At 33.4% G+C, this 16,337-nt stretch overlaps 1 protein-coding gene across 1 annotated transcript; it reads right to left on the bottom strand.

The window, feature by feature from the left end:
* Positions 1-375: 375 nt before the first annotated feature.
* On the bottom strand, positions 376-10,907 carry LOC127724607 (akirin-2-like). The gene is made up of 4 exons (XM_052231629.1): positions 10,493-10,907; positions 4,781-5,089; positions 3,598-3,672; positions 376-2,677 (listed from the first exon to the last, which is right to left on the bottom strand). The coding sequence occupies exons 1-4, from the start codon at positions 10,677-10,679 to the stop codon at positions 2,667-2,669; spliced, it is 582 nt and encodes a 193-aa protein (XP_052087589.1). The 5' UTR covers positions 10,680-10,907; the 3' UTR covers positions 376-2,666.
* Between the last annotated feature and the right edge of the window lie 5,430 nt (positions 10,908-16,337).

Raw genomic sequence — 16,337 nt, 5'->3', positions numbered from 1 at the left:
GGTTGGTACAATTTGTACAGACAGATGTCAAACAAATATAACACTGCCCAGAAAAACGGGCTCTTTTCAACCTAATTGTATACTAAAATTATAATTCAATAATCAGTGATAACATAAAACAAAAGCACTAAATTTATATTAAAGTACAATACCAACATTTAATTAGTGCAGACTCCTTTTTGAAAATCAAGGTGCGGATCCAGGATTTTTGAAAAGGGGGAGGCATCTCACAAACCAACGTTTGAAGCAATACTTGTAAACATCTATGCATTTATCATATATGAAGTTCTATAAGGGGGGCCTGGACCCCTGCCTCTTAAATCTGCCTCAAAATTCTACTCCTGAATGACCGTAAATCAAATTCACAGTAAGTCCTAACATAATACAGAATTTTATTTCTTTTTCATTTTCTGCATGTACAATGTAACAAGTTTATATTATATAAATATATACAGAATTAAGTTACTACATTTAAATTAAAACACTACCTGTGTTATAAAACAACATAAAATAATGCCAACAAAAAATAATAACAATGGTTATAAATAAGAGTAAAAGAAGGCAAATATTTCATGTCATTGAGATAAAGAACTGAACATTGGCTCTATACTAAACCTGTATGAAGTTCAAGATTACATCATTTCATCATGTATGTCTTTCAAGATTATTTAATTTACCAAAGTATGAATTAAGTAATGAGAATCTGACTTTTTTGTTTCATATTTTTATTCATCGTCAAAATCCAACATCTTTCAACAAACAATGAGAAATAGCTTAAATGAGAAAGATATTTCATTACTTAAAATGTATTTTTTTCTAATTATTCACAATATGTGCATGAATGAATGAAAATGTGAAATACAAATTTCACCACAGGACAACAAAGCAGCTGGTCAAAATCATTGACAAAGTTCAAAAACTTGAATCCTAACTTTCATGAGCAGATGAGAAAATGGGTGATTTTACAGAATAAGAAAAAGGAAATGAAACAAATTCTGAAGTTTGATAAACATTACAAAGTGACTTAATTTCATGTAATTCTGAAATCTACCATTCAAGGTAATATTAAAACTGTTCAAAAAATTTCAATATTAAAGATTTTGAGATGGAATAAACAAGTATAGATTTTCAAATAGATAGGATTAAATAAATATGATAACTACACATACATGGTATTTCTAGCTGTACGAATTAACTCTCAGTTTTAAATATACAATGTACACTGTCAAGAATCACACCTTAAGTGTAGGTTTATATTTGTATACTCAATATCTATATACTGTATAATATTCTATGGTAAATTAGTTTCCTCTGGCTAGCAGATGCATTATTTCAAAAGGCAGCAAAAAAGGTTTTTTGGGACACCCTAACCGTGCTAACCAACGAATTAAAAATATGCAAAAATGTTCTTACCTTCTGTTTTCTAATCAAATTGTTTCAAATTATGCATCCCCTTAATGATCATTTTTATTTTGTTCCATTCTTAAATAGCTTCTTCATTTTAAACAGAATTTGAAATACTGGCATTGACTGGTGAAAATATTTGGTTAGGCGAGCTAAAAAAAAGGCAAGTGTATGCGAAAATCTAGTCATAACAGTTGTGAAATTTTCAATATAATTTAAAACATTAAAAAAATTACATTGAACTAAAAAACTGGATGAAACTGAAAACAATCGCTATCAAAATTAAAAAATACAGTGGAGTTAAATGTTCAAAATAATAAAAGTTCAAGCTTATAATTGTTATAACAGGCAAAAACTGGTAAATCAGTCCTCAAATGTGACGGATTGACCAAATAAAACTGTACATAACTGCATGCTGAATTTTTCACCAAAAAAAATGAAATGTACATCTGGAATTACATGTACGGCAATTAATGAAATTCACAACACAACTGTGTAAAATCGTAACGCAGTTAAAACAAAAAAAAAAGGTCTATGAACTAGATATGCTAACTTTTCATAAAACACCAAACGCTTTTAGGCAAATTCATTCATTTCAGCAAGTATTTACAAATTTGATCATGTTCTCTGGAACAACTTTTACTAGTCACTCAATACAAAAGATAAGCACACATGTATACAATCTATGGATCAGTCATGCAATTTACAAAATAATATACATTTAATCCCATTGTTTATATGACAAGTTTCTCAAGTGTGGCAGTTTGGATAATATACCCAACACAATAATAAACCAACATGGTCTGTCTGAAATCACAAGACAACATCATGACCGGCTGAAAGTGTTTATGCGAGAGACCAGCATGATTGGCTGTAGATGAATTCACTATAAAGTTATGTCTTGTAAATTTACATGCTTATACATACAAGTTTTACAATACTATGTCTTACTATATCATACTCCCAAAATGCACAGATTCTCATTTATTTCATTTAAATAGTTGTAAACTTCGGCCATAATACACACAAAACAAATGTTAATTGCTACAGAAAGACATTTCAATAGGAACAGGTGTATCCGACATCAGCAAAGCGAGACAAAATTAACCCACACACATGATTCAATGCCGCAAGAGTAGAAATTCAAGTTTGCAGAGCACCTCTCCTTTGGCAATGACAATGTTTAACTGTAAATGCAAGTCTGTGAATGTTTGAATCAATGGAACACATGTTGATTGGCAGTTACTTAGCTGACACCGACATCATGAAACATCTGTAAAATATAAAGAAAAATATTATTGACAGTACATAAAACTGAAATTCTTTTGATGGTGTATTCAGGTGTTTAAAATTACATTCATCTTATAAAAATATACTGCTTTGATTTTTTTAGGAAATTGCTGAAAGAATTTCTGGCCAGAACTTGCTGTATACCATGTATTGTCTAAATTCAATTAGATAGGGTGGAATTTATCATTGTCAGATCTATACACATTGTAATTAATTTTCATACATATATAACATAATTTTTTATTCATCATAGGCAAAAAAACAGGAGGCTTTAAAGAGCGTGTGTCACTCACCTAGGTCTATGTACTTTTTCAACAAAGGACACTCTCATTGAAGATGAGAATAGAGTTCATGACAAAAATCTCTTTTATGTTGATCTTATTGCTGATCATTTTGTCTATTTAGTTTCTATCTTCTTTAGTTTTTGCTCAAAACACAAAAGAGTTACTTGGGACGGTGGTGTAACCTTTAAATTGCTTAACCTCAAAAATAAGATTTAGTTCTAACAAACAAAACAATTAAATAATATGCTTGTAATATGTCATGTAGGTTGCAAATGTATACTACAAACAGTGGAGGAAATTGACAATTTGTGAAACTAAAATATATTTTTGGTTGTAATGCGCTTTAATATTCTGTAGTCTAAACAAATCAGGGACCATGCCGATTTTTTTATTTCATCTGAGGACAAAATACGGCTGCTGGCGGTGTTTCTGGTGCCAACATTTTCCTCATGTCAAAATTTTTATTTCTTCACTGTAACGGTAACGATACTGATCGTCATTAAAATTTGTAAAAGTAAAAAAATGAATTGTACTAAATTTTACCTGGCGACAAGTTTATGACTTTGTTTACGACCCTTAGCTAATCAACCGTAATGACAAGTGTTTGTTGAAAACTTACAACTGACTGGCTGATCTGTAGCAAATCTTCTCTGTATCTGGTCATGGTTGAATTTCAGAAATGCCTCATATTGTTCTGCAAAATCAAAAATCATACATATCATATCATGTGTTTAAACTCAATCATGCACAATTTACACAAGATTCTTTCAAGAACTTGTGCAAAGCTTGCTTTTAAAAATTTGGTTTTAATTATTTGCACTTGAAAGCTTTCAAGATCATCTAAATCAAATTTTGCAATAGCTGTATGTCGTGTGAAATTACAGATTTTTTTAATTGCATTTATTTTTCGGTATGGAAAAAAATGTCTAAGAGAGTAACAGATGCAACTCTATGATCGGTTCAGTCCATTATATAGAATTTGTTTTGGTTGGAGAAGTTTAAATTCAGATTTGTGCTGTAAAATCTACATGAGAAAATGTTAAAAAGATGTGTTATTTTAAAATGAGTGTACAAACTCTGGGTGTCTTGTAATGTTTCAGTGTTTTATTATTTAAAGAATAATGCCAGTTTTTTAAGGCAATCAGATGCAAGCTGGGCTGTGACAAAAAATATTCTTTAACCTCTGTTTGGCTGCACAGTAATTTGTCCTATGTGCAACACGATGGTATCATTATCAGTCCGCATGGCATGAAGCTTAACTTTTAACCCCTTCAATTGCGATACTTTCAAGTCAATTACCAACCAGTTTGAATATTCCCTCCCATGTACACTTCCAGTCTGATGGACACACATGATGGAAGACATGTCATACTACTCAGACGTATTTGGAAAAATCCCAACCTTTTATTAGTCTTAAACATTGCCTATTTCAAGAAGAAATTATTTTGCTAAATATAACCCAGTTGAGAATTAAACCACATTTGAACCAATGCAATAACCTCAAAGTATATCTTACAATTACATGTATGTACATGTTTATGAAGCAGGCCTTTGATAAGGAAGACAACTCTTAAAATCAGTTATGTTTGTATTTGTCAGTGTTATTAGAGCCTTGTATTCCTGTGAAACACTAATTAAAATAATCTGCTATGTTTTAGCTTTTTAATTAATCGAAATGGTTGAACCAAAAAAAGCAACTGATTTTTAAGAGTTGTGTCCCCTTACTTGTGTCTTCCTCCTTAAAAGTAAGACTGTATCAAGACTTTATTCAATAATACTATTGCCTTTAGTAAACTACTTACCTGCTAATTTACAAGTAAGTACCGAGTTGTATTCATTTTTAATCTGTTCTTCTCTGTCTTTCAGCATGCGCTCACATATCATACTGACTTGCTTGAAGGTAAACAATGGCATTTCTCTTTTGTTTGGAGATAATGCACTGAACATGTTGCCAGTTGAAGATGATGGTGATGCCGATCCATCAATGGACAGACTCGATGAAGATTCATGTGGTGGGGACATGTTTGGTGGTGTCTGAATACCAGAATACTGTAGTTGTTTTCTTCTGTGCATACGTTTAATTTCATTTCCAATACTGGCAGCAATTTGTTCTAAAAAAGACATTCAGTATATAAATAAACTGTTAACACGAGAGATATGTCTCACCTTTTTGTAATTTTGATAATGCAAATGTTGAAATTAAAATAGCAAGACTTTAAACATGTAAGTTATGCAAATATTCAAAATCAATGAACCATGACTGAAGGAACATGGCTAAACTTTCTCCATGGAAATGAGATGTGCTAATGCTAATACAACTGCATACCATATACATGTACCATTGACTTATCATAAGTCATTCCCTTTAAACAAACCTAAACAAAAACATTAACTTGTTCACTATATAAAGTTTCAAAGTCAATGAACCATGATGAGGGGATGGGGCTATATAATCTCCATGCAAACGAGACTTGCAAATGCCAATAAATTTGCATACCAAATATCATTGACTTAACATTCATGGTTCATCTTAAACTGATCTAATCACAAACTAATACATGTAAACTAAGCAAAAGTTTCAAAGTCAATAAACCATGAATGAAGGGGTGTGGCCAAATATTATCCATGGAATGAGATAAGCTAATGCTTATACAACTGCATACCAATTAACATTGGCCTACCACTAATGGTTCCCCTTGAACTGACCTAATCACAAAATAATACATGTAAAATAAGCAGGTTTCAAAGTCAATAGACCATGACTGAGGGGGCGGAGCCAAAAAATCTCCATGAAAATGAGATATGCCAATGCTTATACAACTGCATACCAAATATCATTGACGTACCACTAGTGGTTCCCCATAAACTGACCTAATCACAAACTAATACATGTAAACTAAACAAAAGTTTCAAAGTCAATAGACCATGACTGAGGGGACAGGGCCATATAATCTCCATGGAAATGAGATGTGCCAATGCTAATACAACTGCATACCAAATATCATTGACCTATCACTAGTGGTTCACCATAAACTAGACCTAATCACAAACTTAATACATTGTTGACGCCATAGCCAGAAACAGCATACCTATGTAAATGTATGTCTTGCTTTTTGGCTCTGTCAAGGCAAGGCAAAAAGGAGAAGGTTGGATAAGGCCTAAACATATCCCTTTGTTCTACTTAAAATGTCAAACTAGGTTTTTATGTCCATTAACATATGTGTAAACAATGACAATTTACAGTTTGTACATTGTATCTAAAGCCTTATCATAGGAACATTAATTATAACCATTAAATCATATTTATAAATATCAAATTTTCTAAAATTCTTTGTATTTGTGAGAAAAAAAAATGAAAAAAGTACATGTATACACATCAACAAATCAACTTGTTACTAGGTCATTGTGTATTAAATTTTATCAAAGCAACATGACACAAGAGTGCACACGCTGAAATGTCTCGCCTTCTTTACTAATCATTGATATTATGTTGATAGTCCTAAATATAAAGCTTTATTACAACTGTCACATAAACTTAACATTAACCAAGTAACCTTAACATTGACCAATGAACCATGAAAATGAGGTCAAGGTCAGATGAACCATGCTAGGCAGGCATGTTCAGCTAACAATTCTTCCATACAACAAATATAGTTGACCTATTGCTTATAGTTTAAGAAAAACAGACCAAAACACAAAAACTTAACACTGAGCAATGAACCTTGAAAATGAGGTCAAGGTCAAATAAAACCTGCGTGACTGCCAAATAGATCATAAAATATTTCCATACACCAAATATAGTTCAACTATTGCATATAGTATTAGAAAAAAAGACCAAAACTCAAAAAACTTAACTTTGACCATTGAACCATGAAAATGAGGTCAAGGTCAGATGACACCTGCCCGCTAGACATGTACACCTTACAATCATTCCATACACCAAATATAGTAGACCTATGGCATACAGTATAAGAAAAACAGACCAAAACACAAAAACTTAACTATAACCACTGAACCATGAAAATGAGGTCAAGGTCAGATGACACCTGCCAGTTGGACATGTACACCTTACAGTCCTTCCATACACCAAATATACTAGACCTATTGCTTATAGTATCTGAGAGATGGACTTGACCACCAAAACTTAACCTTGTTCACTGATCCATGAAATGAGGTCAAGGTCAAGTGAAAACTGTCTGACAGGCATGAGGACCTTGCAAGGTATGCACATTCCAAATATAGTTGAACTATTGCATATAGTATTAGAAAAAAAGACCAAAACTCAAAAACTTAACTTTGACCACTGAACCTTGAAACTGAGGTCAAGGTCAGATGACACCTGCCCGCTAGACATGTACACCTTACAATCATTCCATACACCAAATATAGTAGACCTATGGCATACAGTATAAGAATAACAGACCAAAACACAAAAACTTAACTATAACCACTGAACCATGAAAATGAGGTCAAGGTCAGATGACACCTGCCAGTTGGACATGTACACCTTACAGTCCTTCCATACACCGAATATACTAGACCTATTGCTTATAGTATCTGAGATATGGACTTGACCACCAAAACTTAACCTTGTTCACTGATCCATGAAATGAGGTCGAGGTCAAGTGAAAACTGTCTGACAGGCATGAGGACCTTGCAAGGTACGCACATACCAAATATAGTTATCCTATTACTTATAATAAGAGAGAATCTAACATTACAAAAAATCTTAACTTTTTTTTCAAGTAGTCACTGAACCATGAAAATGAGGTCAAGGACATTGGACATGTGACTGACGGAAACTTCGTAACATGAGGCATCCATATACAAAGTATGAAGCATCCAGACCTTCCACCTTCTAAAATATAAAGCTTTTAAGAAGTTAGCTAACGCCGCCGCCGGATCACTATCCCTATGTCGAGCTTTCTGCGACAAAAGTCGCAGGCTCGACAAAGAGTATGTATTTATTTTGTACATTGTATTTTAGGTTATTACTTTTGGACAAAATGGCTGCAGTTCTTTTACTGCAAAGTCTATCAAAACTGAACAAACACCTGAATTTGATTTTATACTTTCTACCCACACTGTTCAATTCACCTATAGCTACATGTACAATGTATTGCTGAGCAGATATATCCATTGACAACATCATGAACATCAATCAATACAATTATTACTGTAGGTGACAGCTCAAAAGATTTCACCCAAATTCATAGTTTATTATTTATGACAACAGTTTTGAACGTCTGTAAAAACAGGAAAAAATGCACATCAAAATCCATGAATCTTTTTAATACTTTTAATTTTTCATATTTATAGGTCCTGCCATGCATTAAAACTTCTCCAGTAGCAAAGTTTTGTCTGCAATCAAAGAGTAAATTTTGCAGTGTTAATGTTATTACTGTAGGGGACATCTCAAAAGATTTTACCCAAATTCATAGTTTATTATGATAACAGTTTTGAACTTCTGTAAAAACAGGAAAAAAAACATCAAAATCCATGAATCTTTTTTATATTTTTAATTTTAATCGTAGCTTACAGGTTCTTATGTTTTTTGTAACACAGCCACTTTTGTCACTCTTTGACAAAGTCAAGAAGGCAATATTTTATTTAGTCCTGCTGTTTCTGGCAGATACTCAATAGAATAAAATATTTTAATTCACATATTAGGACCAAGGCTTCCAAAACGGTCATATATTCCGGACATTTGCATAATGTCCGGTAAAAGTCTGGTTGGGAAAAGCATGAAACGGTCATCTACTTTTTAGTTTTCAATGCTTTCCTAAGAGACGGTCATTTTAACATAATTCGCGATCTTTTTGACCCAACCTTTAGCCTTTAACAGCCACACATTTCCGGTCATAAAAGTGACATGATCATTAAGTACTATCAAAACAACCCCTTCTTTAATACCTTCTCCTTTTAATCAAGACGAATTAGTTGTCGAACAGCTGAAATTTACCTGTTCAATTGACATGTAAACTATTTTGAACCGGACATTGATTGGTCTATTCAAAGTTATTTTCTTACATTTCAGCGGTTTCCATCTAATTAATTTAGTCAAAAAGATTTAAATTATCAGAAATACGTTTAAAAATATGATTTGATGAAAATTAAAAATCGTCATAACCACGTTGTATGTCTCTGTTTGAAGTAGTACACGTGTGAGCATGTGCGCAGGTGTGAAATTTAATTATGCATTCTAATTTCTTCAAAAAATGCTTAAATTGTCATTGATACCTTTATCTCAAGTTTATTTCAAATATTTTCTCGAAGAAATAACGTAGAAAGAGCTACTTGCACTCATTCATGCTTTGCAAACGTACACGGAATTTACGTATCCGTCTCTGGTCCATGTTTTACCGTTGTTAAGATAACATCCGGTATTAGATTTAAAAACGAAAGTAAAGTTTTTGACAACGTTATTTTGCACAAATAAAAAGAGTCTAAGGCAGATATAAGTACGCAGATGTTGCACACTTCGAATGATGCACTGCCAATTTAATAGTTTACGTCAGAACTTAGAATTTGAATCAAAAGAAAGTTTAGTATCGTTTTTTTTAAATGTCACTCTGGGATGGCCAACTCGGCAACTGATTACCATAATTGCCTTTTGTTTATTTTGTCTTAAGGGATTTAAATCGGGATAATATATAAAATGTCCGGTAGCCCTGATTAGGACCCCAGGAGGACATATACAGATAAACAATTGAAGAACAATAATGTATGCAATGCAATTGAACTACATGTATAATTGTGTGATTTAGTCAGATGAAGGGGAACAACTAGTGGTAGGTCAATGATATTTGGAATTCAGTTGAATTAGCATTGGCACATCCATTTCCATTGAGATTATTTAGCCCCACCCCTTCAGTCACTAACAAGTTATGGGTAAATGGTTTTTGGTATACGGTTCTCATTTCCAGAAAGATTATTTGGCCTGCACTTTAGTCATAGTTTAATAAATGCTTTCGTAGCTTTCCTATTAAAGTTCAATATCAAAGTCAGTGTCAAACTTGTAAATGTGTTCAATGACCAGTCATGTTCGACTTTTGTTGATCCTTTTAGAATTTCAATATGGCCTGTATTGATTGGTTACAACTAGAAATGACCAATCGCCTTAGGGTATTTGCCAACCTTGGGGACACAGCTGCCCAGCTGCAGTCCAGAATGTAGCTTATACTAGGTTCTTATGTTTTTTGACAATTTGCTGACCATAGAGCTATGGATTTTACCGCTTTCAAAACGTTTGGAATTGCAACCAAGCAATTTTTTTATTATTTCGAATGCTACAAACTATATTTAATACGTCAAGTTAGGTATTTGCGATATAATTCAATAGATTCTGTATACATCTGACATTGTACATTATGTAAAGACCTCAAGGGGTGTAGAAATGACAAAATAATACATTCAAATTATATAATTTTTAGTGTTGACTAAACGGCATTTATTATTCGATAAAACTTCAATGCGACACCTTTGTTTGTCCATTCATAGCCTTCGATTCTTACCCGATGTCAGTTTCTGACCAACTTCTCCAAACGGTGATGGATTTACTTGATGTTGCTTCGTTGGTGGTGTGGACGGCGACATAGTCATTGGCATACATCTACGTCTCTTTGGTGTTGTTTGTCCCGGACTGTGTATAGGATCAAATTCAAGATTCCTTTTCAACGTTAATGTTGCTCCGCAAGCCATTTTTATGACTGTAAACTAGATTCGATGGGTGTCAATTTAAAACCGTGTATGCAACCGACCTTCTTTAAACAGAAGGTCAAAACCGATTCCTAGATGAAAAATAAATGTTTGAAAATAATATAAGAAGATAATATTGCTGTTTTACTCGGATGTGAAGCCGATGATTGTTGATTTTTATTACCGGATTCTCTACCATCTAGTAAATATGGCCGTTTCCAGAATCAAAACAATCAAGCCTCGTTTTCAACAAAAACTAAAATTATTTAACCATGCCCCGAACTTGTCCTATAATGCCGGTAAAAATACTTTCCAATTTTCTGTAAATTGAAATAAATCGTTTCACTGTTACGAACTACGCAACTTATTTTTTTTTATTCCACTTCTACAAAGTTCCAAGAAATATCTTTTAGATGAAATGTATAATCAAACACCGAAAAAAATGTCATAAAAAATTTTGACAAATCACTCACCGGTAGAGTATTGTTGTTACAAAAAAATGTATGCATTTAAAAAAAAAGAAAACAGGTAAGTTTTTGTTATTTTAAGTTATTTTTCCCCTGCCGTGTGCTGGTTGACACACGCACAGTATAGTTGCGTAATAAGTGGAACTTAAGTGTTTCGCTGACTGCAGATTTTGATATAGACATAGTAGAAATGTCACGGAATAGAAGTTCCTTCATAATATAAGTTCCAAATGGAAACTATATTCTGGAATATTATTTCCACTGGAATAAATATTACAGTAAATGTTCCTAACGGAATAAATGGTATAGAATATTTGTTCCAACAGGAACAGATATTATGACATTGTTTATAACAAAGTTTCCAGTGGAACTTCTGTTAGTCGGAACAAATATACGTTGACACTAATAGAAATGTTATGTTTTTTTGGAATTACGTTTTCACCATATTTATACAACATCATTTGTAAAACTTTGGATTATCATTCGAGTGTAATACTATAAAAAAAACCCACATCAAGCTCTAGAACGTATTTTGTTTGAAAAATTAATGACTAATGTATTAAACGCTAATTTGACTTGACATGTATGCAGCCAGAATAATAATGCCCCTTTCTTCAAAGTTTTCAATTGGTTTATTCCTGCTATTCAACATTTCAAAATCTGGTATGTCATTTGTTAGAAATCTATGTAGGCAAGATTTTATTGTACTGACTCTGACAGTTTACACTGTTACAAGAGGCAGATATACATAATATACAGCTTGACAGAAGTGATATAATAACAGAACAATAGAAATACATGTAGGAATAGCGTGTGTCCGGCTACAAAATGCATGCCAACTATTTTTTTGCACCGGATCCTTGACAATAATGAAGATACTTTTTGCACCAGAACCTTGCTACTAATGGTTTAAAGAACAAAGATTTGTTTTATTTGCAGATTCTTTATTGTATTCATCATAGCGGTATTGATATTATTGAGGTGAAGGTCAAATGAAACCTGCCAGACACATTTCAATCATTTCATACGCTAAATTCTTCGCTAGCCAAGCCCAAGGCTAGCGAAGATTATACACTTAATGTAGTTGACGTATTGCTTATAGTATATAAATGTATATCCGATAGATGTACAAAACCATGAAAACTTAACATTGACCAATGAAGCATGCCAGAAAGACAGGTGCACTTTGGTATACAATTATTCCCTACACCAAACATAGTGACCCCATAAATTAGTATCTGAGAAATAGACCAAACTAAAAAAAAAACTGACCAATGAACCATCAAAATTAGGCCAAGGTTAGATGAATAAAATTGAGAATGGAAATGGGGAATGTGTCAAAGAGACAACAACCCGACCATAGAACAGACAACAGCAGAAGGTCACCAGCCTACCAGTCTGACATGTTCACCTTATAATCATCCCATACACCAGCTATAGTTGACCTATTGCTTATAGTTGACCACGAAAACTGAACCTTGATCATTGATCTATGAAATGAGGTTGAGGTCAGGTGAACCCTGTCTGAAGGACATGTACACATTGAAATGATCCCATACCAAATATTGTCATTTTAATACTCATAATAAGTCAGTAAATCACATGACAAAAAGCTGAACTTTTTCAAGCTAATCATGAAAATGAGGTCAAGGACAATCGACAAACGCCAGACACAAATTTCATAACATAAGGCATCTTCGTACAAGGTATGATGCATCCAGGTCTTTTATTTTCTGAAATATAAAACTCTATACAAATAGTTTACGAAGCCGCCATCGAATTGCAATCCCTATGGCTCTCATTCTGCGACTTTTGTCGCATGCGAGATAACAACCATGTGTTTCCATTGCCTATACCAGAGACATATAATACAATATATGTCTCTGCCTATACTTGTTACAAATAATTATTTTACATCAAGTTATATTACATCGAAACCTTATTTTACACGCAAGTTATTAAAAAAGTTTGACCAAAGATTTAGCATAATTACGTAATTTAACGTACGTGTTTAGAAATCGGATATCTCCCCAAATTTCCCATCAATCCGAAAATAAGGAGTCTATTGTTTCAAACATGCTTGCAAAAACTCAAATGCTTCCTTTTCTGGAATGACAAAATTTTTAAACCCCCAGACTTCGGCCCCATAATTAAGAAACACATCGAGCTGGCACTCTATGGATACATGGTAAGATCTACACTTATCGATATTCAATATACGATATATATGATGCATTTCTAGAGAATATATCAGGTTAAGATATTTACATTTTTAAAGAATGTCTTTCTCTTCAGTAGAAATGTAAAATTTCAAGTCATTCTATTGTTTAACTTTTGAAAATTCCTCAAGTTTGTCTTGTTAACATTAATTTAAACTTTTCACACTATTGAGAAGAACTTATTCTATTTAAAAGTAACTGTCAACCTGTACTTGATTTAGCAAGTACAATCGTATTGCATTGCTATAGAGCTAAGTGTTCAGTTTCTTCTGCTGAATTTCATTTGATCTTCTTTTGTGTACTTTTTGCTGATCGAGATTAAGGGGGAGGGATGGGATCATAAAAAAATATAACTTAAAATCGCAAGCCAGGAATCTTGTCAATTATTGTCTTGTTACTTGGAGAACTTAACATTATTTGGTAATAATTTAATTTTGGATGTAACGCGTCTTCTGATTGGCTGACGTTGTTTTGTTTATCAGCTCATAGACATAATTTTGTCATGTGACCGTGACGTCATCAACGTTTTTTCATGGTTTACTCCGGTTTAAAATGGAATTTAGAATTAAATTATAAGAAATGACTGTAGATCTAATATTTTTTCTGTCTATTCGAAATAACATAAAAAATGTGGTGCACACTTTAAAATAACGCGCTACGCGGGTTATTCGGTGTGCACCACATTTTTGATGTTATTTCTTCATAGACAGAAAAAATATTACAGTCATTCCTTAAATACTTAGTGAAAAAAACTTTTGTTTAATAGAAAAGAAAGGATATAGGGTATGACACAAGTTCTTGCACATAAAAAAACACAAAAAGCAAAGGAACAGCGTTTTTATTGCTGATCTTCATCTCAAAGTTACAACGATGCCTTCAACATAGAGCAAAACCTCTCACCTCACTGCAAGTTTAAGACAGTTTTTAACCTAGCACCGGTTTGAGCGGAATTATTTGGAAACTGACGATTACGCCACAACTGTGGATTGAAGAACAAAGCCAAAGAGTAGTAAAATAAATCTGGCAAAGAAATCAACATTTACTGTCATAATTTAGCCCGACAATCACACTGAAGCATGCTAAAACAATACAAAAGTTTAGACAACCAAGGGGCACATCGAGACAGTTTAATTATTCACAATTTAATTTTTAGTCTTTTGGGCTAAATAAGATCTACAAGAGCTTGGAATATGGTAAGACACCTGTCTACTGTTGAAAATTGAGGGAAAACCACCAACTAATGTATGATATAAAACCTTTAAAATGAAAGAAGGAAGTCTGCCTAAGATTAATTGGTTGATTGTTGCTGTACAAGTGAATTGATCCCATCTAAGATTACATTGTGTATCTAGTGGTGTCACTAAACGATCAGTACTACGTCAGGTATTATTTTAATGAGGTAATTGTGGAGTGACCAAAACTCCTCGAAGTTGCCTTAACATCACTGAGGATCTGAATGGGGGGGTCCTTCATTTCTGTATTCTTCTTTAATGTTTTAGGCCATTTTTCTCTATCCTTTATACTTTTTGTCCATTATGTTCTATTATGTAAAGCCCCATCCACACCCTCATCACTGCGTATCTTTATAACTGACTTTTAGGGGTCAGCTGAAGCCCGCTTCCGGGTGCGGGATTTTCTCACTGTGTTGAAGACCCATTGGTGGACTTCGGCTGTTTTCTGCTCTTTGGTTGGGTTGTTGTCTCTTTGACACATTCCCCATTTCCATTCTCAATTTTATTTTTAATTGTGATTTATACGATTGCTGTCTTTCATTTTTATGTTTGTTTAATGTTTTGTCACATGTAAATCAAGCCCTTTTCCGTTTATATTGTTTCATGCACATTTTGTTATGTCGTCGACTTTTGTAATTGCATGACTATATATATACAGTATGGGTGTTGATCATTGTTGACGCCGGGTCGTACCACTGGCACTTGTCTCTTGTTTTTCAGAGACAAGTGTTTGTGGGCCGTACGGTGACCTATAGCTGATCATAGTAGCTTAAATCCATACCATTTTCGACTCTGTTGGATAGTTGTATCATTGGCAATCATATCATATCTCCTGATTTCATATCAAATGTCTTCTTATTTGCTAATAACGACCGGCCTATGTTATATAGAGAGATTAAAGAAAAGAGTAATGTTTGAGCTTCACTGTCGGAATCGAACGAATTATTGAAGTGGAGGGCGACTTGGCTACTAAGTTTCACCCAGACAAATATAAATCGTTGCCCATTTTTAAAAGAATAGAACTTCCACAGATTATATACGAAAGGGGATCAGCTGCATGTGTTTGAGTATGGTAATATAGTGAAAAGACATTGGAGTGTAGACTGATAGAAACGTTCAATTTGAAAAAAACATATCCAGACAGATCAGAAGATAAGTTTTATAATAACATCGATTACAGAACATTAAGCTTATCATTTATAGCATGTGGCCACATTTACAATACGTTGGTAGTGTATGGTCATCCTATAAGTAGAAACACAGATAACCATTAGAAAATGTGCAAAGGAGAGCTATTAGAATGCTACCTCAGATGATGAACTTAACCCTGTCACATTCTGTACGTGCCTGTCCCAAGTCAGGAATCTGTAATTCAGTGGTTGTCGTTTGTTGCTGTGTTACATATTTGTTTTTCGTTCATTATTTCGTACATAAATTAGGCCGTTAGTTTTCTCATTTGAATTGTTTTACATTTGTCATTTCGGGGCCTGACTATGCGGTATTGGCTTTGCTAATTTTTTAAGGCCGTACGGTGACCTATAATTGTTAATTTCTGTGTCATTTGGTCTGTTGTGGAGAGTTGTCTCATTGGCAATCATACCACGTCTTCTTTTTATATTAAGTTACGAAGGAAGATTGTGTAAACAGAACCGACATAAGATATGGACTACTAACTGTAAGAAAACCAGTTTTTATTGTTGAAGAAGAAAATGAGGAGCTGCCTTCAGATAGCTTTTACTCAAA

The sequence above is a fragment of the Mytilus californianus genome, unplaced genomic scaffold (genome assembly GCF_021869535.1).
Source record: "Mytilus californianus isolate M0D057914Y unplaced genomic scaffold, xbMytCali1.0.p SCAF_14, whole genome shotgun sequence".
Lineage (NCBI taxonomy): Eukaryota > Metazoa > Mollusca > Bivalvia > Mytilida > Mytilidae > Mytilus > Mytilus californianus.
This window is presented reverse-complemented; position numbering and strand designations above follow the sequence as displayed.